Source organism: Phoca vitulina, unplaced genomic scaffold (genome assembly GCF_004348235.1).
Source record: "Phoca vitulina isolate PV1807 unplaced genomic scaffold, GSC_HSeal_1.0 scaffold36, whole genome shotgun sequence".
Taxonomy (NCBI): domain Eukaryota; kingdom Metazoa; phylum Chordata; class Mammalia; order Carnivora; family Phocidae; genus Phoca; species Phoca vitulina.
The window spans coordinates 6,852,446-6,873,899 of NW_022589739.1; the positions used below are offsets into that span (position 1 = coordinate 6,852,446).

General features: G+C 54.0%; 1 protein-coding gene across 1 annotated transcript in view; it reads right to left on the reverse strand.

Annotated features, from left to right (window-relative positions):
- The window catches only part of AMPD3 (adenosine monophosphate deaminase 3), a 45,196-nt gene that overhangs the window by 5,737 nt on the left and 18,005 nt on the right, over positions 1-21,454 (reverse strand). The window contains exons 3-12 of the mRNA XM_032427330.1: positions 19,769-19,973; positions 16,325-16,487; positions 13,746-13,965; positions 11,687-11,816; positions 7,309-7,503; positions 5,830-5,961; positions 5,162-5,325; positions 4,299-4,425; positions 1,516-1,679; positions 305-425 (exon numbers count right to left, since the gene is read on the reverse strand). Coding sequence (XP_032283221.1) covers positions 305-425; positions 1,516-1,679; positions 4,299-4,425; positions 5,162-5,325; positions 5,830-5,961; positions 7,309-7,503; positions 11,687-11,816; positions 13,746-13,965; positions 16,325-16,487; positions 19,769-19,973 — 1,621 coding nt within the window. The remainder of the gene's footprint in view (positions 1-304; positions 426-1,515; positions 1,680-4,298; positions 4,426-5,161; positions 5,326-5,829; positions 5,962-7,308; positions 7,504-11,686; positions 11,817-13,745; positions 13,966-16,324; positions 16,488-19,768; positions 19,974-21,454) is intronic.

Sequence of the window (21,454 nt, forward strand, 5' to 3'; positions counted from 1 at the left end):
CCAAAATGCTAATAATGGCTATTTCTTTTAAAGTAATAGCAATAAGGGTTTTTTTTTTTTTTTCCATTTCTCCATCTTTTGGAAAATCCAAATTGTGATGTGTTTGATTATATTCCTTTCATAATTAAATATGAAACCAAGATGATGACAGACAGCCTGACCCAGAAAAAGGCCACGGCCTTTTAACGTCACAGGCGAGAGCCTCTCGGGGGCAGACAGGAGCCCAGGTGATCCCGCTCCTCCCCCAGGGAGCCCAGAGCGGGACCATGCTTGCAGGGTAGGCTTCCGTGAGTGGCCTCGTTACCTTCTTAAGGAGCAGCCCGTGGGAAATGTTGTCAGCGGTCAGGAAAGCAGACACCAGGTGGGTGACGGAGCCAGCCTCCCCACAGTGAGGCCGGAACAGGAAAGTGCTCAGGCCCCGTTCCCTGAAGAAGTGAGGCTCTTGGTCAGCAAGGACCCCTGGTCCAACCTACTTGGGGCCCCACAGGCCTGGGGCCTGCACCGCTAGCTCAGGGCCTACTCCAGGGGAGACAGTTGCCCATGGCAGAGTCAACACAGCTGACACAGGGCACTCTGGAAACTACCTCTCCCAAAATACAGAGCGCCAGGTCCAGAGATCTTCAGAACCAAGAGATACCACCCCCCGGGGAACAGAAAGGGGACCGAGTGGTAGAAAGAGACCCTGCTTTGTCCCCATTCACGCTTCACCAGGCCTTGGAGCCCAGGTTCACAGACCTTCAGAGCAGCAAAGACTATGAGAAACCATCAAGTTCAACCACTTGGTCATAAAAATGGGCAAACCCAGAGGATGGAGTCAGGCGTTAGAAACCCCTGGGCAGGTCAGCAGCAGAGCTAGAACTCAAGCGCCCCCCGCAGAAGCTCAGCCTGGACTGCCCCTCCCCAACACCAGGCAGTCTCCTTTCAATCACGGTCCATCCAAAACCTTCGTACCCACAGACTACACTGGCTTAGGCTGAGCGAGCGGGGCCCCGTGGCCCAGCAGGGGGCAGGAGGGAGGCTGGACTTGCAAGGGGGGGAATGAACAGCTCAGTGTCGGCTGCCCCCGGGGCACCCGACTCCCGCCATAGGCGCCCCGTGTGTGTGTATTGGTGGGAATCCGTGCAGGTAAGACCACTGGCCGGCAGCGCCACGTGGGCATGGATTTAGTCTGTGTTGTCCCTACTATATGTCCCGTGCCTGGGACAGTGCCTGTCACGTAGCTGGCGCAGTAACTTGTTCCATGCATCAGTGCATGTGTGAACACCGTTGGCATAGTGGAAAGAACATGCTCGTGTGTTGGCACATCCCATGTCCGTGTCATACTGGAGATGGACAGGGACACATGTCGGTGCTGGGGGGCACGGGTATGCACACGTGTGTACAGGCACAAGGTTCGGCCGCACTGTGTGTACGACCGCGTCTGGGGTCCGGTGGCCTGCCTGCACGGGCCCGGTGTTGCGCGCTGGGTGTGAGGCGTGAGGGCACGCAGGCGCGTGCAGGAGCGGGCTCGCCCACCTGCGGAGGTTGTTGAGCACCATGATGTTGGCGTACATGTAGTAGAGGTAGTAGCTGTAGGGCGGGTTCTGCTCACTGGTCCAGATGTCTGGGTTGGGGCTCTTGTCTGAGAACATGTGGTCGCTGTGCTTGGACTCATCATCCACGCTGTCGAACCCTGTCACCTGGGCAGGAGGAGGGGTCCTACATCAAGCCAAGGCCGATGAGCTGCCAAAGGCCTTGGAGTCCAGGCTTCCTGGGTCCATACCCTAGCTGGGGCCCACAGAGCCTGCGGCCACTTTCCTCCCAGGGAGGGGGAGTGGGCACAAGGCCACAATCTGTCTCTCCGTGGCTTCTAAATGTATCCAAGAGGCCAGCCTGGAGAGTGCCAAGCCCTGGGGTGATTGTGGTGACGGTAAGGGAAAACTTGGGCTGGACCAGGTGACCAGTGAAACAGCCATACCCACTGCCCATCTCTCTGCTGCGCCAACGAGGAGGCCAGCCCTGCAGGGTAGCTAGCAGAACCGGCCATCAGCAGCAGTGACAACAGCTGGGAGGGGGAATGGGACAGGTGTTTCCCATCCTCCTACTATGTGTCAGGCCCTAAGCACTTACCACACATCAGCTAATACAACCCTCAGAGCCATCCTGTCAGGGAGGGCTTGGCTGTGAACAACCCAGGCCCAAGATGCTTAGGGAGCTTGCCCATGCAAGACAACCAGACTCTGAGCCTACATGGGCTCTGGGTCTGGACTCTGGGGCTGTACGTGGAGGATTCCCCTGGGATGTACCTTTGGGGCCATGGGAAACCAGCCTAGATGCCTCACAAACAAGTCAAGGTGGGCCCCATTCAAGAGGACCCCTTGGAAGGCTGAGCTGTGGTTCCCAGCCTCCTGTCCTTCCACAGCAGCTACCCCTCAGCTGGGACCCAAACCTTGCCCCTAGTCACTGGCTTCCTGGTTACCTGGTCCCAGACCTTGACGAAAGTGTACCCACAGAAGATACAGCTTCTCAGCCAGTGCATGGGGCAGTTCTTCTAACATGTCTCCCCCCTTTTACTCAGCCACAGCAGTGCTTTGGAAGGGGCTTCTGAAAGACTGCCCACCTTGTTCCACATCTGGCCCAAAATGGGGAGCCCCGGCCAGGTCTGCGAGCCTCGCCCATTCCTACATGGGCAGTAGGTGCCCAGAGGAGCAAGGGACCATGACAGTCTGCGCAGAATCTTCCCTGTCACAGAAACATGTGTCAAAGGCAATAACAGGGCTGCCACCACAGCTCCCAGCACAGCCTGGATGGGGCCGGGGCCCAGAGAGGTACTGTACTCACTAGCCCCATGCCTTAACTGAACTCTCCAGGGCCTGGCATGGAGGTAACATCAGCCCCTCTCCTGAGCTCTGTATCCCACAGATGCAGGGCCTCAAGCACAAAATATGTCCAACCCCCAACTCCTCCTGCTCCCCAAGCCTGCTCTTCCCCCACTTGTGGTAGTGACCTCTGAAGGCACCCGAGACTCTTCCCTCTGGCTCACCTTCAGGCTTTGCCCGGGCCCTGTCGATGCAACAGCGATGCCCACCTCCGTGCCCAGAGGCCCTGGCCTGCCGTCTGCATATGCCTCACTTGTCCTACTTGGGAGGCCCTACAGCGTGAGGATAATAACACCTGCTCGGGAATCAGGCACCTGTCTGCGAATTCCAGCTCAGCCACCTCCTAGCTTCGCGTAATTTCCTCCTGTGTGAACTGGAGCTAGTAGCTTCACAGGGCTGTTGTGAGAATTAAATGAGACAATCCATGGAGAGCGCTTAACAGTGCTTAAACAGCAAGCACATGATGATTCTGCTTAGCATTAACACCAACAAAATGACGTGAAGTAAGGTAGTCATGAGGCTGAAGTGAGATCATGTCATGGCATGGATCACGGGGGCAGGCAGCAAACACTCAAAAACCGTGAGCTGTGACCGCTGGTGCAAGCCCCCAGCATCTCTCTCCTGTGCTGGAGCTGGGCCCCTGACTCGCCATCTTGCCCCTTTCCGCCCACCTCCAGCTACCTTCTGTTCCAGGCCTTTCTCCACACAACAGGCAGAATGGTGTTTATCTAAAACATAAGTTCAGTGATGTCCCTCATGGGCTGCTGGGTTTAAACATTTCCTGGCAGACTCAACACACACGCAGACTCAATCACCCCTCCCCCATCCACCCAGCTCTCTGGAATCTTCCCTGCCTCCCTCCCTGTCAGACCCCCAGAACCTTCATGGCATACTGAGCTTGCTTCTCACTGTCTACAGCCATCTCTACTCTGGGACCCCAGAGGGAGGGATCAGCTCCTGCACCACTCATACCTTTTCTGGTTAGCCTGCCCTCCATCCCTCCTTTCCCTCTCCCATAACTCCCATAAATATATGTTGTTGGGCTCGGGTATTCAACCAAACAAGACGTGAGAACCATTATTTCAAGGTAAAAGCAGGAGTGTTGACATGTTTGCATTTCTAAAGACCTGGGGCTGCTGCTGGGAGCTGCTGGGGACAGGAACTAGTCTTTCCAGCCCTATCCAGCCAGGAACTGACTGCTCCTCAAGTCTTTCCCCACTGCTGTCTTCCTGACACCCCACCCACACACCAGGGCTGCCCTTGAGGAGAAGGGGACTTCCCCTACCTGGAGCAAACTCATTATTTTAGAAATTCAGTTTCTTGCCCAAGCCTGAGCACACGAGTGAGAGGATCTGAGAAGGGAAGCCTGGCCCAACCCTCTTGGAATCCTCTCTTCCCTCCACCACTATGCACATCGCCTGGAGCACCACCCACACTCACGTATTTGAGGAAAAGATGAAGCTCTTGGTGATCTTGGGGGTTGACTGTGGCCTCAAAAAGGGGCAGGAAGATATTCTCCAGCATCTTCCCAAAGCTTGGCAGCAGCTTCTTTGCCCTAAATATGTCACTGGGGGAAAACAGAGACTTGCTGATTAAAGTGAACCCAACGTCCCCGTTGGCCTGTGGGCGGGCAGTCCCATCCTTTTCTTAAGCAGCTTGTGTTCCATCTAAACACCCGGAGCAGAGCCAGAGATGTGGCTTAAACACAGGTCCTTCCTCTGCTCTCCAACTCCCAGCAAGGTCTGCAATACTAGGCATTGGTTTGCAAACTCAACACCCACCCCTGCCCATCAGAGACCTTTCCCAAGCTACAGGCCATGCTGGGAGTGGGGTGTTGGGACTCAGGCTGGCCCAAGTTCTAAGAGATGAGTTCTCAAATTTCTCAGTGATCCAAACTCTCTGCCACTCAGCTCAGTTCCCCTAAACTGCATATCCCAGCCCACTGAGGGACAATGAGCCCCACACTGGCCAGATGGGAGAGGCCAGTGGTCGTCCGAATCATAGCCATGGAGAGGGCCAGCATGTAGCATGTAACCACTAGGTTACTCATACCCTTGGGCTCACACAAAAGGATCATCCACCCTCAAACCCCAATGGGTAGTAGTTCCTACTAGGCTTTGCACAGGCTTGTTTGTCAAAGAACAAGGGTTGAAGTGTCACAAGGATGTTTGCCGACCACCCCTCGCTATGGGACAATCTCTAGGGAGGAGAGGCCCAAGCTGGCACCAGCACCAGCCCCACCAGAATAGCGCAGACCCAGCAGCCCATGAGGGCATGGGCAGACAGCAAGCCACCTCACTTACTAGATCCGGGGCACCTGGATGATCCAGCGCATGTTGGGGGAGTAGACCTTGTGCTGGATGAACCAGCGGGCCAGGTTGGGCCACTCCTCGGGACTGCGGCCGTAGATGGAGAGCCGTGGCTCTGAGTACTGGTACTTGCTCTCCTCCATCTCCCTGGCCACCTCCTAACACCAAGAAGAGCTCGGGTCAGCCCAAGAGCACCCCAGCTGCTGGATCCTGCGGCTTCCTCAGCCACCTGCTCCCAGGCTGGGAAGACCTGATCTCTGTCCCCTAGCTGCCATGTAACTACTCCTCCACCCCAGTCGAGGCTCCTTTCATGCATAACCAGGCCAGGCAGCAGAAGCATCTCCAAATGGATTTAACCTGCCCCCAGCCAAATTCAGGCTGCAGACAGACAGGGCGGTGAGCCTGGATGCCGTGAGCGCCAGGATACCCTCCCCTCCTCTGGCCTGCAGTCAGCACCTGCAGCACCAGCCCGCCCGTGCTCAGGAGCTGGCGGCCAGGGCCACCGCATGGGCCCCCTGGGCACCTTAGCCTTGCCTGAGCTGGATGGTGGGCCCACAGGGATTTGGGGAGGGGGAAACAGGAGGCCATGCAGCGCCCCCACCCTCTGCAGACAGATGCTGTCAGGGATCTGGGGAGGGCTTGACTCCCAAGGGCTCACTCGCCTTGACCATCCGAGCAAAGTACTCTCCTCCCAGGTAGTTTTCAGTTTTCAAATAGAGGTCGCGCAGCTCACTGGCCCCCACAGGGTTGTATTTGGAGTTGAACTTGTCAAAGCGATGGAATGTCTGCCGACCCTGGAGAGAGGAGACCACCAGGCAGATGGCCATATTGTTCTGCAGCTACCATACACGCATGTTTCCCTCTCCAGGCCTTTACGAGGTGGCCCTATGTGTGGACATGCTAACCGATGTCTTCTATGTCCGTTCTTGCATGAACTCTTGGAAAGTCCTGGAGCCAGGATGTGTATCCTCACTCAGCCAGCCTGGGGGTCCTTTAGTGAGGCCCTCTGTGAAGACCAAGGGGCCTTGTGCTCCAAGGCGCCATGGCTAGGAGCCCAGCTGACTGAGTGAGCAGAAAACACCAAACTATAACAGTCAGTAATACAGTGTGTCTGTTACTGCTTGGACTTCCTAAGGCACCTTCTCCACATTACTCATTTTGTGTTTGATTGGTTTTACGAAGATTTTTTTATTGTGGTAAAATATACATAACACAAAACTTACCATCTTAACCATTTTTAAGTGTACAGTTCAATGGTATGAAATGCATTCATTATGTTGTGCAACCATCACCACCATGCATCTCCAGAACTCTCTATCTTATAAAACTGAAACCTGGTACCCATTAAACGATGATTCCCCACGACCCCTTCCTCCTGTCCCTGGTAACCACCACTCTCCTTTCTGTCTCCATGAATTTGCCTACTCTATGTACCTCATGCAAGTGAATTGTACATTAACTGTCCTTTTGTGTCTGGCTTTTTTGACTTAGCATCATGTGTTCAAGGTTCATCCATATCATAGCAAGTATCATACTTCATGCCTTTTTAGGGCTGAATCATATTCCAGTGTATGTTTTTACACATCTTGTTTATCCATTCACCTACTGTGGACACCTGGGTTGTTTCCACTTTTCAACCATTGTGAATAATGCTGCTACCAGCGTGGATGTGCAAGTATCTGTTTTCGTCACTGCTTTCAGTTCTTCGGGGTATAGTCCTAGGAATGGAATTGCTGGAACATATGGTAATTCTATATCTAACTTTTTCAGGAAACTCCATACTGTCTTCTAGAGCAGCGGCACCATCATTTAGTTTTTAATAACTGTCCTGTCAATAAGGCACATGGCAGTTCCCATTTTATAAGCAAGGAAATAAAAGTGTAAGTGAATCGCTTAAGGGCCCACGACTCCCAACCAGCAGAAGGGGAATTAGAACTGGGACCTGTCTGACTCCAAGCCACACGCACTTTTCCCCTGTCCCATGGCCCTGTTATTCCCTGAGGCCAGATTCCCTTTCACATCTCTATGGCTGGAAGGGACAGGGCCGCAGCCTCTCCCTGGGCACAGCCGTGGTCTTCTTTCCCCGGGAGCGGAGTGCTCGCCCAGGATGGTGGGAGGCACTGGGGCAGAAGCTCACTCACCGCATGGACGTCCAGGGAATCCACAGTGAGGTCGTATGGGTCCATATGCAGGCTGTCGAACACCTGCCGCAGGGTGATCTTGCGGCCCCGCTTCTCGGCCACGGTCCTGTCGGGCTCTGTCTGGTACGTGTGCTTGATGAAGCGCAGCAAGTGCTTCTGGTTCATGCACGCAGCTGCGTGGATGTGTGTGTCCACCTGCAGCGCAGTGCCCACCAGCCATGAACCAGGCGCCCTCTCCCCACTGGCAAGGAGACAGGGTGTCCAACCCTCAAAGTGGCGCGCGAAACCTCAGCACCCGTGGTCCCACCAATGCCTGGACCTACGCCCCTCCCCTCAGTGTCTCTTCTAGACTTCAAAACTGGTCCTCTTTCTAGCTTTGCTGCCCTATTGACCTCATTACAGCAGCCAGAGATCTTTTTAAAATGTAGATTGGGTCTGGCCACTCGCCTGCTAACAAATCATCAGTGGCCCCCAAGTCTTCAAGAGAAAGCCCAGACTCCTTCAACTGGGATTCAAGCCTTGCTTCCAGTTCCCACCTTACCACTGCCCACTCTGTGCTCCAGCCCTGACCTACCACTAACAGGCGCCCAAGGCACTGTGCTATTCTGCACTGCGTCACTTTGCCCATGCGTCTCCTCTGCTTGGCGTGCCCTCCTTGCTCCTCACCAATCTCATCCACCTACGTGCGATTTCTTACAACCTCCTCCACTTGGAAGCCAATCCTGATCCCCCTGGCACACTGACCAGTTGTTCCCTTGGCCGGCCGGGAAAGCTAGCGTACACACTCCCGTGACTGTGCACGTCCTCCCAATTCACTCTACAGATTTCCCCTCCACTCTGCCACTAGACTGAGCGCAGTCCTCAAGGGACAGGGACTTCAGCTGATGCATCTCAGTCTCCAACGCCTACCCCACAGCCTAGTATGACCTATCTGTTGAATCAGTGGATGGATGAATGAACAAATGGTGATATCCACATCCTCATATAACCCCAAGGACCCGCCAGATGCCCCACCAAATACCATTCTTCCCACTGACCTCTCTTGGAGCATTCCCTTCAGCCAGCAGCCCTAACGCAATGAGCCCTAGCCAAGCTGAGGGATGGCCTGAGGTCACAGTGGGCATCCTGACTCCCCTTGCCTGAGCCCAGGGGGCCTCAGAGAGGGCCCCAGGGAAATGGCAGCAGCCTCACAGGCCAGGATGCTGCCAACCACCAGACTGCGCTCTGCAGTTCCTGCCGCAGCTGACTGGGTACTCTGCCAGGGCTGGGATGAGGAGGCAGCTGACCTGTGGCCAGGGAATGCTGTCCACAGCTGGCCAGGCATCTCTGAGTCATGCCAAACCAGACATTTGATCTACTGAATCTCTGTGAACGTTATACAAGCCAGCCCTTGTCATTGGCCACATCACTGACTCATCGGGGCCCTTCCTGCCATTCATCCTGCCACCTCCAACCAGAAAGACCACTAGACATCAGAGAAATAAAGCCATTCAAAGCGCCAAAAGCTAAAACATCACCCAAAGCACTGTGCAAAGGTTCAGTCACCTCAGGGGCAGGCAGGGCTCATGTGGGACGCCCAAGTGGTCAGCCTGGCTTAGCTCAGCCGGACACAGCTGGACTCAACTACCTCAGCATGACATAGCACATTCTGGGTTTTCTGGTTCTGTCCTCTAGCACACCAGTGACACACTGCAGGGGGTGCAGGCTGTCCTTACCCCCACAAGTCACAAGATGAGGGAGAAAAATAACTGGACAATCCAGGAAGCATCCAATCCAAATTTCAGAAGGTCCAAGGTGATTATTTTGGGAACAACTAAAAGAGCCCGTCATTGGATGTCAGTGTTTTCAATTCACCAGAAGATACCAGCGCGTACCTTGCTTTCACCTCGGGCCCAGGTCTAAGCCAACAGTACAGTTTACAAACTGGCCATTTCCACATGCATGTCAGACATCAATAATCGATTGCAGCACTTTCACTAAGCATTGGGAGTAACCACTGCCAACTGGTCAAGTTTGGCACAGAAGATGAAGCCAATTTGCTCTGCTTGATATATGACACTTAAACCAAAATGGAGAAGGCCCAATCTTACCCAACTCCTAGGCAGTAAACACACTCAGCCCTGGTTCTTAGCTCTGAACAAAAAACAGACGTCTCAGTTACACGGTCCTGCTGGCTGGGCCGCAGGGTGTCCTAAGTCATGCCCTGCGGTGATGTTGCAGGCGCTTTCACAAACACCACCCACACAGACCCGTGGCCACTCACAGCTTCTGCCTCAGCGCACGGCCCTGGCCTGCCCTCCCAACACGGACAGCCACCTTGGAAATACGGAGGCCACCCTCCCAGCCCACCCGGGGTTTCAGAAAGCCAGCTCTCTTCCCACAGAAGAAGCTTCCAGGGTAAGATTAAGTAGCCAGCACCCGGGAGACAGGGAGGGGCAGGCAGAGGCCTGACTTGGAGCACAGCCGGGCCCATGTTTATGGACTGCTCTGGTGCCAGAGAACAGGCCACTGAGTCACAGCACAGGGGTCAAGGTCATCCCTATCCAGAGAACACATTAACCCCCAGACCGACAGGGAACGCCTAGGGGTAGGTGACCACAGGCCCCCCCCCCCCCCCCGACCAGGACTCTGTCCCATATGACAGCCAGGGAGCAGCTGGAACACCCACGGGGGCCCCACCTCAGGAGCAAACAGTGTCCGAGCCAGTGCAGTTAGCAGGAACACCTCAGCCGCAGGCAGCAGGAAGCAGTCAGGCCCGGAGTGTTCATGCAGAGGGCGGGGCTGCACGGGGCCAGGCAAGGAGCTTCCTCGGGCACCCATCTGGGCATGGGGGGTGCATTCAGGCAGGACTGAGAGGAGCTGGCATGGTGCCTGAAGCACCTACCTGTCTGAGCCCCTGAGCCTCACAGAGAAGGAGCAAACAGTGTTCAAGGGTGAGAATGCCAGGTGGGTGATTTCTAACACATCCTCTCACCCCTACCTGGAGCCCCCTGAGAAACTTCCATAAGCCTCACAGCCCATGAGCTGAAGCCACCTCTCACTCTTAAGGTCCCATCCAAGTGGGAGTCCATGCCAGACCCCATGATGCTTAACAGGGGTGACCCTGGGGCCTCCCTGGAGGAGGCCGTCTGTCCATCACTGCTCAGTGTTCCCAGTCAGGTCAGGGAGGCCTGGGCTCCACAGAGGAGCTGCATCCTCCCCTGACTAACGCTCCCTTATCAAAGCTGACCCCAGGGAGGGGGAGTCCTCAAGGGGTCACATCTGGGACAGAATCCCCTCTGGAGATGAGGACCCCACAGTGAGTCAGCTTGGGTTTGGCCATGAGGCAAAGCCTAATCCCCACCCTTCCCCCCTGAGCTTCTCTCCCAGAATACTACCATGCCCCCTCCCCGCTCCCTGCTTCCTCTGAGAAACCCAGCCCCCCCCCCACATGGTCCAGAACCTCACATACCTCCACCACCTCACTCTCCCCACAGCCCAGCACCATGCTGTCCCCCACACCTGAGCTCCTGTCACACCACACACTGGACATAGTTTCTCCTCTCTCATGGTACAGCACTCTCTCCCTCTTAGTCTTCGGTATATGCTGTGCCCTCTGCCTGGAATGCCATCCCTTCCATTCCCTTGCCCCCCCCCCCCCCCCCCCCCCGCTCCTGCCCAGGCTGACTCCTATGCACTCTTTTAAGTCAGCTCAGTTCTGGGCTCTTCCTGGAAGCCACAACACTTCACACTGACAGGACCGGGCTAGGAACTTCTCGGGGACGGTCAGTGACTCCTGTTCAACATCAAACACCCCAGGCTTAGCACTGATATTAGTTAAATGGAAGAAAATGGAACAGCTGGAGGCCATGACCATTTAACACACACACCTGCCCCAGCCGCAGCCGCAGTCCCCGAACCCAGGCTAAGGCTGCTCATGCACCCTAGGGGAGGGGCAAGACGGGAGTGCATTGGATGCTTTTCCTTACCTACTTCTGGTCCAGAAGGAAGCAAAACCACCAACTCCCAAGTCCAAAGAGGTCTTAACAGTCTTTTCTCTCCATGATGATTTCAATACATCCTCCACCTTACAAGTAGCCTGGCCTCAAGTCTTATGACCAATTAACAGACCATACCCTATTTTCCAAGTTAGAGGGCACATTGCAACAGACACATAACACGGACAAAGGTTTCCACCTAGAGTCATACCAAGTACCGTCTGAGACATGGCCCGGCAGAGGGAAGGCAACTCGCCAGTCTTTCTTCCACACGTACACATCACACTCCTCTGGCCAAGGAAGACCACACAGGGGACCAGCCCCAGACTGGCTCAGGGCATCCCAGGGGGTTGGGAGGGGGACTGGGAGGGGTTGCTCTCAATAGTGGCCCACTGACGCACCTTTCTCACGTTATAGAAGTCTCGGTGGGGGTTACTCTTCAACTCTTTGAACTCAGACATTTCATTTAACATCTCGTGAAGGCTGAACTTGGATTCCAGAAAGTTCAGTCGCCGGTGACAGTATGTTTTCCTGCAGGTGGGGAAGGGGGAGAAACCCCAGTTGAGGAGAAGTCACACGGAGCTCTCCAGTTTGGAGACCTCCAGCAGCTGTGGGGACCGGCCCTCAGGTGGAAGGTCAGGATGTAGCAGGGAGGGATGTGGCGGTTCCAGCTTTCTGCAGACCCAGCTGGACTGTGTAACCACCTCCATGTGTTCTGTGACATGAGTGGAGGGTCCATTCAGGGCGGTACAAAGCTGACTTTGCGACCTCGTGCAGGTTCTTGGACTTGTAGCTGTATGTGCTTAGGCAATTCATCCCAAACCTCTGTTTCCCACGAACAAATATGGAGATGACAGTGCCCAAGACTGAGCTGAGTGGATGCTCAGTAAAGGTCTCCCTCCTCATCCCTTCCTTCCTTCTGTGTTCCCATCGATCCTCAGCCACCTTTAACTCCTTAAAAGGAATTTCACTTCTGCCCAGAACCTCAGTAATACAGCCAAACTATAAGGCAAGACCTGCCCACATTGGCATGGGGAGAAAGCATCCGGTGACCTAATGACATTCCGCAACCCCCGAGACCTGAAGATCCTTCGACTCTGAGATTTCAGGACAAACAGAGGAGGTTTTGTATCACGAGCAGATGAGGAATGCAGAGATGTTTGTTACTAGGACAGAAATCTCTGCAGGGACTGATGCTCCCGCCAGTCAGCAAAGGCCACCAAGGGTGGGAATGCTCACTGCTCCCAGCCAACTTCCAGCCCACACCCAGCCCAGGGCTTGGCCATGTGCCTGTGCCCACAGCCACACGGAACTCCCAACCACAAGTCATGCCACCCTGCTTCCTGTGACCCCCAAACAAACAGCAGCTCCCTTGGCATGAAATCACTCGGACTTTCATCAGGAGCAGCTGCCGACCCTGGAACAGCACCATCATGTCGACCGAGACAATCCCCAGAGCAGAGCTCAGAGGAAGCATGAAGAGTCTGAGTCAGGAGGGATTTCAAAGGCCATCTCACCTAGTCCCTTTACCAGCAGGACTGGCCTGGACAGCCTCTGGGACAGGACAACCCCTGCTCACATACCTCCTGGAACAGCCGGGGTCCTCCCCCTCCTCTCCCTCCCAAGGCTTCCCCTCACAGCTCCTCCTCACATGGCAGAGGCAAGCCTCCTGGAAACTGCCTTTTCCCCCTACCGGATCTTAGCTCTGCCCTCAGATCAGGGAGGCCTGAGACCCACTCTCCCCACCCCCCTGGGACCCACCCTCCTCCCTTGGAAACTGGCATCACACCATTCCCTGCAAAACCCTGAAGGCAGGGCAAGAGAGGCTCCTGGGCAGTGACCGCACCCTTTTCCTGCCCCCACTGCCGAGTCCTGGCCAAGCACTCAGCACAGCCATTCCCCGGCTCAGGGGCCAGGCCTGCCCAACCTCCTTTGCTGATTAGCTGAAGTGCTCACCAAGAAGGGAGGGACCAAATGCAGGGAGACAACTGCCTTCCAGTTTAGCTCAAGCCAAGCCCACGAGGGAGCGAGCATCCTGGGGGTCATGGCACAAAGCTACCAGGCTCCCTGCACTCTCCCCTCCAGAAACACGGAAAACCCAACAACCAAAGCAACAGTCTTCTTCTCTCCTCCACCATCTGTGATGCCCTGGGCTGGACCTCTGCAAGGCTGCCACCCTGAGTGGGGAGAGGGAAAACTGCCACTTTAAGAAACAGAAGTTCCAGCTTTAGGATGCAGAAGAGACAGGTAGTACTGACTCTAAGGACATGCCAGCCTATGATGGAAAATTGTCGCAGGAACCCACAAAGCACGGGGGGAAAGGGAAAGTACTCTCTTTCTGGGATGATTTAAGTGCAGGAAAGCCCAGAGTAAAAGGGGGACCTGGTTGGCCTTTCCCAGCCCCTTCCTACAGAACAGCCACCATGCAAAGAGAGGCAGACTTGGGGGAAGCCGGCTTACGTGGGGCCATCTGTGATGAGAGCCAGGATGTGGCTCATGTCCACGGTGTAGGTCTCCAGGTCGGGGTAGGGCAGGCTGTGGGGTTCCTGGCGCTCCAGCATCTTCTTGTTATCGTACACGAAGAGGATGCCCCCCTGCATGCGGACCAGGTAGCCCAGGTTGGGGGGAGCATTGTCCAGACAGTAAGGGTCTTCCTGGGGCAGAGGGGGAGGGTGGAAGTCTGCAAAACAGGATTGAGTGATTGCAAAGTGCCCTTGACCTCATGAGCTCACGTGAGCTCAGAAGTCACCTCAGTGAGGGCTATCCTCATCATCTCATCTAAAACCCAACCACCCCCACCACTCTCACCTGCCCTGACATCACATATCTCCTTCTCTCCTTTATATCGTCTCCTTGGCATCTGCCACTATGGAAAATAATTCCACTTACTTATCTTGGGTCTTTTATGTTTTGTTTGTTTACTGCTGTATCTGCATTTCCTAGAACAGCCCCTGGCACATGGCTGGCACTTCAGTAAATGTTTTTAATTTAACAGAAATGAGCTTCAGCCTCCTGGGCATGACAGGGACTCCAGGCACATTAGAAAGGGCTGTTGTGTCCTCTCCTAATAAAATAACAGGCAGCACCTGGGACTGCCCAGTGGGAATAATTGTCCCTGTCCTCCCACATCTTCCTGAGCCCCGGGCAGGCAAGGGGCTAGATGGAAGGAGGGCTCCTCTCCTCCCCAAATAAGCACAGAATAGGCAGCTCATCCCCCACAGAGCAGGGAATAGCAAAGACAGAGTTCTCTGTCCCCAGGGCTGTTAGCCCACAGGAGGCAGAAAATGCCGCTTGGCCATTTCCCAGCTATGAGACTGAACAAACCACTTCACCTCTCTGATCCTGCCTGCTCATCTGAGAATAACACACCCTGCCTTAATGGGATGTTGTAAAGGCTGCAAACGTGGGTATAAGCAATGCTGTGTAACAGTGATGCCTATAACCCATCAATTAGACGACATTATTCACATCACTCTTCCCATGAGTTCTCCTGACTCTAGAGAAGCTCCGTCTCTGGCCAAGGAACAGAGGTTATGCTCAATAGCAGTAGATCTGGGGGCTCTGACTCTGCACACCAGCCAAGCCCACATAGGGCGCAGCTGCTCAGCTGCCAGCCTAGGCAGGCGGAAGCCCTGGAATCTTCATCGAAGAAAGCAGCCAAGGCCTGGTGACCTGCCTGGGCGTCCCCCAGTCAGTGCTGGGAACAGACCGCCCCAGAGAACACATGAGGCATCACAGGGGCTGAAGCAGGTTCCCCCCTCAGGCACAGCCCCCGGCTAGCTCAGGAGTCCCTGAAGTGTGCCAGGGGGCCTGCAAGAACCCACAGCGTCTGCCTCACCAGGCTCATTCCCAGGCCCCCTGGGTACTCTGTTTTGTATAAAGTACATATTTGACAGCTGGTCCTGTCTGCTCTTGCCAAAACTGGGGCAGGTAGCTTCGACTAGCCTCAGACAGATAGGGAAATGGGCCCGGGGGGGCTGCGATTTAACCAGGGTCCCAGGTGGTCACAGATGCTCAACGTCCAGGTCTCAGAGCTTCAAGGAAAACCTGGACAGGAGACCCCTTGGCACCCACTACAGCCAGAGGGCAGCCAGGGTCCTGGGCACTGGCACAGACCAGCAGGCCCTTGCCTGATCCCCCAGTACCACCTTTACAGATGGTAGTTTCTTGTTGTCTTCATTCATCTTACCTAACTTACAGCCTCTACTGCTCCTAGGTCCTTCTCAGACCAGACTCCCCCAGAAACCATCCTGCCATCTCTGATCTCTTCTTCCCCACATTCTGCAGGGTAAATACAGCTACCATTGACTGAACACTCACTCACCAGGTGCCAGAACTGCACTAAGTACTTCATGTGCATTCTCTCATTCAATCCTCAGAACGGACCCAGGGTATAGATATTAGTCCCATTTTACAGATTGAGAAACTGAGGTTTGCCCAAGACAGTGGTGGAGCTGAGACCAGAAGGTAGGTGTGTTTGACTCCAGAGCCTACTTTCCCTGCCCCCAGAACATGCACTCTGCATCTACCCCCATTCTACCCCACCCTACTAGCAAATTCAGCATTTACAGTCGTGGTGTTGTGGGGTTTTTTGTTTTTTTTTTTTAAAGATTTTATTTATTTATTTGAGAGAGAAAGAATGAGACTGAGAGAGAGCATGAGAGGGGGGAGGGTCAGAGGGAGAAGCAGACTCCCTGCTGAGCAGGGAGCCTGATGCGGAACTCGATCCCGGGACTCCAGGATCATGACCTGAGCTAAAGGCAGTCACTTAACCAACTGAGCCACCCAGGCACCCAGTCGTGGTGTTGTTTTAAATATCCAGGATGAGACTGCCTATCTCTCTGAACTGCTATAGCTCAGTTCTACCCAGGGCAGAGCATAGAGCGCACACAGAAGGAATCCTTGGGTGTAGGAAGCCCATACCAGGGCCCTGTCCTTAAAACACCATCTGAGACAAATATATCCAGTCAGGAAAAAGTCCTGACCAACTCTTGGGCCATGCCCCACTTAGGACCCCCCATGCACCCACAGTGCCCTACCTGGGAGGCCTTCTTCCGGAGGCATGGTGTCTACCCGCCGATGGCCCAGGTACTGGGCAGTGGTCCGTGGAAAGCGGTGGTAGGCAAGCCTGGCATACTTCTCCCGTATCATCAAGGCCTTGGCCAGGCTCTTGGCAGCCTGCTCATAGTCCTCCACAGTGATCTGCAGAAGGGGGTGGGCAGAGAAGAGTCCACATAGCAGGACTGAGACCACGGTCCATAGCAAGATCTCCTGCAAAGTTGGCTTTCAGCTGGCAGCTGAGAACTTGGGTTTCAGGTGCCTTCCCCCACTCGCTAATATGAGCAGCTCATCCAGCCTAAACGGTTTGCACAAACACTACGGTTTATGCCGAACACCTGGTTTTCTCTGGGAGTCTGGAAGACAAGGTTTTTATTAACCTTGGGTGCTGAGTCTCTGATGAGCTTCCATGGTAGACGACACTTCAAATATGTCACGAGTTGATGCTGAAGGAATGAAGTGTGTTCTGCTGACGCCACGGGCAGAGGAGCCTGGGTTCTGGCAGATTCTACTGCCTGTCCCTTTTCCCTGTGCTGACTTCGCTCTGCATCCGTTCACTGTAATAAATCCTAGTCCTGAGTACAACTCTGTGCTGGGTCCTACGTGTCCTCCTAGTCAATGACTGAGCCCGGGGACCCCTGGCCCAGGCGGAGAACGAGGGCTGCTGGAGACTCAGAGGAAGGCAGGTCCTCCAGCCTGCACCCCCAAGACCAGCCTCTGGTGCTGCTAGTGAAACCACAGCCTTTCTGCTGCACCCTGAACATGACGAGCCAGGGCCTGGACCATAGCCCTGACGAGGGTGAGGATCATCGCTTTCACTGGAGAAAACACAGGGGTCCCCCAGAGGTAAACATAAAAACTCGGCATGCTCAGTCTGCTGCTTTGCCACCCTCTGGCTTCTGCTTCGTCTGTGAATCACCCAATTCACCCAGTCAACAAGCACTTATTGGCAAGTGTTAGATTTCATTTTGGTCCTCACAGCAACCCATTCTACCAAGGGTGAAACCGTGATCCAGAGAGGATAAATCACTCGCCAGAAGTTACAAAGTCAGACTTCAGATTCTGATCTGATTGGCTCCCTGCACCTAAGCATGTTCTGCCTTCCCAGAGCTGCCTGTTTCTCAAAGATGGAAGAGAGAAATTCCCACCTTCCAGTGGGCTCATTTATCTCTGTCTGTCTGGGAAGGAGGTGTGTGGCAGAAACCCAAACGTGTCTGGGGAGACAAGCAGCTAAACTGACAGTCATAACAGGACGTAAGTGACACAGAGCAGAGGGAGGTACAAGATGCCGGTGGAGCACGGGGGTGTGGGGCGTGTTCCTGGAAGTTTCCTCTCTGCTTTAATTAAAAACCACTTTTAGTTTTAAAACATTTTAAACACACAGACAAGCAGTGAAGATAATATGACAGACACCCATGTGTCTACCTTCCAGAGCTAAAACTTCTAATGTTTTTCATTACTGTTCCAGATCTCCCATATATTTGAATAAATAAATCATCACAGACACAGCTAAAACTCCACCCTCCCTGGTCCTCCACCCCACTCCAGGCTCAGAGGAAGCAAGTTGGTATATAGCTTTCCCATGCATGTTTTTATACTTTTACTCAATGTTGCTCCTCGCTTTTGTTAAGAAAGTAGCTTCTCCCTTCCTGATTCCATGTGTCCCCACATTAATTCCATTTTACACCTTCCAGTGGACAGCTTCTGAGAGCAGCAGGAATAGGTGAATAGACACAAACATCTTAGAACCTTAGACAAAAATATGTCCCTGCCAATGACAAAGCCAAACACTTGGCAGAGCCAAAGGACTCAGCAGGGCAAGGGGCTCAGGCCATGGCTAAAGTATCAGAAAGGGTGCTCAGGAGCCCAGGTGACCAGCAGTCACCAGCCAGCTTACAGACACTGTGGGCCCTATGCCCGGCAGCAGGCCCACTGAGAGCCAAGGTGATCTGTAAGGTCAGCCTGCCTTTCATGGACTCATAGCTCTCTAGGGACCAACTGCCCAATTCAGGGGCTCCATGCCAGGAGACCGATGGAAAGAAGCTAGCTACTGCACCAAGCCAACATCCTCCCATTCAGCTGGCTGCTGGTCCACCTCTACTCCCCCTTCTCCTGTTCTGCCCACATGTCAGAGGCCAGGTAGATATTAAGGACTCCTGGTCAGGATGCTGCATCTTCGGAGAAGGCCTGCATTGTGTCCAATCCAACAAAATTCCCATCCATAGGAACTTAAAGTGTGGTACACCCACACAGTGGAATATTATGCACTTGTTAAAAAACAAAAAAGAACAAGGATGTTCTTTATATATTAATACGGCATTATCTCCTAGATGTGCCGTTAAGTGAGAAAAGCTAGAGTCAGTATAATGTGTATAGTAAACTACCATTTATGTAAAAATAAACAAATTATATGTGCCTAATTAATTTTAGATACACATAAGAAACCAAAGCCAAGGATTGCCTCAAATAATAAAATATTTGGGGGGGCATCTGGGTGGCACAGTCAGTTAAGCGTCCGACTCTTGATTTCAGCTCAGGTCATGATCTCAGGGATGTGAGATGGAGTCCTTCATCACGTCGGGCTCCATGGCTCAGCAGAGAGTCTGCCTGGGACTCTCTCTCCCTCTCCCTCTGCCCCCCCTCCACCTTGCACATGTGTGTGCCCTCTCTCTCAAAAAAAAAAAAAAAAAAAAAAACGAAGAAGAAGAAGAGAGAGTTAACAAGGACAAGGACAATTGAGGTGTGGGTAGCAGGTTGAGGGCCAGGGAGGGAGAACCAAACTTAACCCTGTATTAAGTGATACTTCTCTTCAAGAAGGAAGCAATAAAAATGCATCATCCAACCGAGAAAATTAGCACATTTTCAGTGACTGAGCTTGTTCATTTTCTCATCAAGACCCCCTCTTCCTGGTTGGGAGGGTCTAGCCTGTATTTAAGGATACTGAGCCGAATCCCATAGGAGGAGCTGAACCAGCAATGACTGATTCCACACAAACCAGTCAACACGTGGACTTCGAGTCCACTCAACATTTGGAAACACTCAAGGGTCTGAGCTGGCATCTTCCTCAGTGGGCTGCAGGGATTGAGAGCAGCATTCTGGACCCACAGAACACAAGGACTTTGCAGGCCACAGGCCCAGTGTGCCAGCCCGCAGCCCTCGCCCCGCCCCCACAGGAAGGAGCAGTGCCCTAGCCACACCCGTACCCCACAACCTCCACTAAGACCCTCCTTCTCTTCAGACTCCTGTGCCTCCTGCCCATCACCTCCCAGACACCCGTGGACTGGACCAAGCTTCAGCGCTAGGCATGTCCCTGGTGGCCAAGGGACACAGGGGGGTGGGGTGTGTTCCTGGAAGCACAAAGCACATGGGCCCTCACGCAGGCCCCTGGGGCACAGGTAGAGAGTGGGGAGTGGGAGATGCCTTACCCCGGCACAGTAATCTCCACTGATGGTGACCCGCTGGAACTCGGGCATGGCATAGGGCACTGGCGTGGGCTGGGAAGTGGTGCCAGGGAGCACAGGGGTCGTGGGAGACATGACCGGACTGGCCGTCGGGGGGCCCTTCCAATCTTGCTGCGTCGGCATTTGCAGAGACAGGGACTGGGACCGAATCATCTTGAAACTTTTCTTTCTAAAAGCCAAGGACAAGGAAAAGTGGGAAACATCAGCCACGAATTGGGGCAAGTGATAAAGAGTCTTTGTTATGCACATGGCAGGAGAATTGCCCTCTGATTCATCACTGGTACTGGCCCTACCATTAAGAAATTGCTCATTATGCCTTCCTCTCACTCACATCTCTGCCTGAGGTACAGAACAGCCCTGCAGACAGCCCTCCCTGGGGTCACTAAGAATGGCCGTGGCCTGTGTTTGCACGGCACACAGAACCTTGGGGAAAGCAACTGTCTTGGGAGACGGAGGGCAGACCACACTGCCAGAGTCTCACACCAAAGGCAGGAGGAGTGAGGACCCGGTCAAGTCACCCAAACTCTAAGTCCCAGCATGTGAACAGCCTCAGGAAGGACAGTGAACAGGGTCACAGGTGACACCCACCTTGTATTTCACAGAGTTCGAAATCTGGGGCACTGGAACCAGGAGAGAGCATGACCACCCACTAGTCCCACCTCTTTTCTTCATGAAGGAGTCAGGGGCCCAGAAATAGAAGAGAGCATGCTCAAGGTCACATGGCAAGGTGGCAGCTAGCCCTTAGCCTCCTGGGGACCCTGCTCCACCTTGTCACCCCCGCTGCTCCTTCCTCAAGCCCGACATGCGCCATCCTGGCCGCTGCTGCTGCTGGGCCGGCACAGACCTGTATCTCTATTATGGGAAAGAGAGTGGTCAGCATCAAGTTCAGGGCCCTTTGGACCTGTCACTTTAGCACCAAAAGTGATTTCACAAACTCTTGGGGAAGTGGGCACAAGGTGGTTTAAAAGGCTGCAAGCTCATGCTTATTTGCAGTGATTCGTAAATACTCACCTTCCTCATTAACTAAAGAGTAACATTTCAATGACATCACCCCCAAGTCCTAGGATCCCCAGGAAGGGAGTTGAAGGTGAAGCAATGAGGTGAAGCCATGAGCACTCCCCTCTCCCACGTCTTTTTCTCTGCCTTTAAAGACCCCAGTCCCCCAGCATTGGAGTATCCAATGCCAGAAACTAGCTGAGGGCCCAGCAGGATAGCCGGGGCCTACAGCCACCAGCAAAAGACCCAAAGACCCACCAGAGCCCATAGAACCCCTCTCTTCTCCAGGTACCATGATACCTAGAAGGGGTGGGGAAATTGCCTGATCTCCAAACAGGCGTTATGAGTCACCTGGAAGCAGTTATCTTCCTCCTGACCCTTGGCCAGGTCTCCTCATAGGCCCACTGCCAATTTTTCAGGAACCACATTGACGTCCTCTGTCTATACACCTACCACTTGCCATGGCTCTCTGATCCTTATCTGCCCACCTGTGTTATCCCTTGTTTGGGGCCAGGCTGTTTGCACCTGGAAAGTAGAGGCAGTCCCTTTTCAGGAGTTTGCCTTTGCCCAGCCCATGACCCTGCATAACAGAGGCACTGAGTCGTTCCAGAAACGCAGCCTGAACTCCAGGAGCCTCCAGCCCAGGCTCTCTCC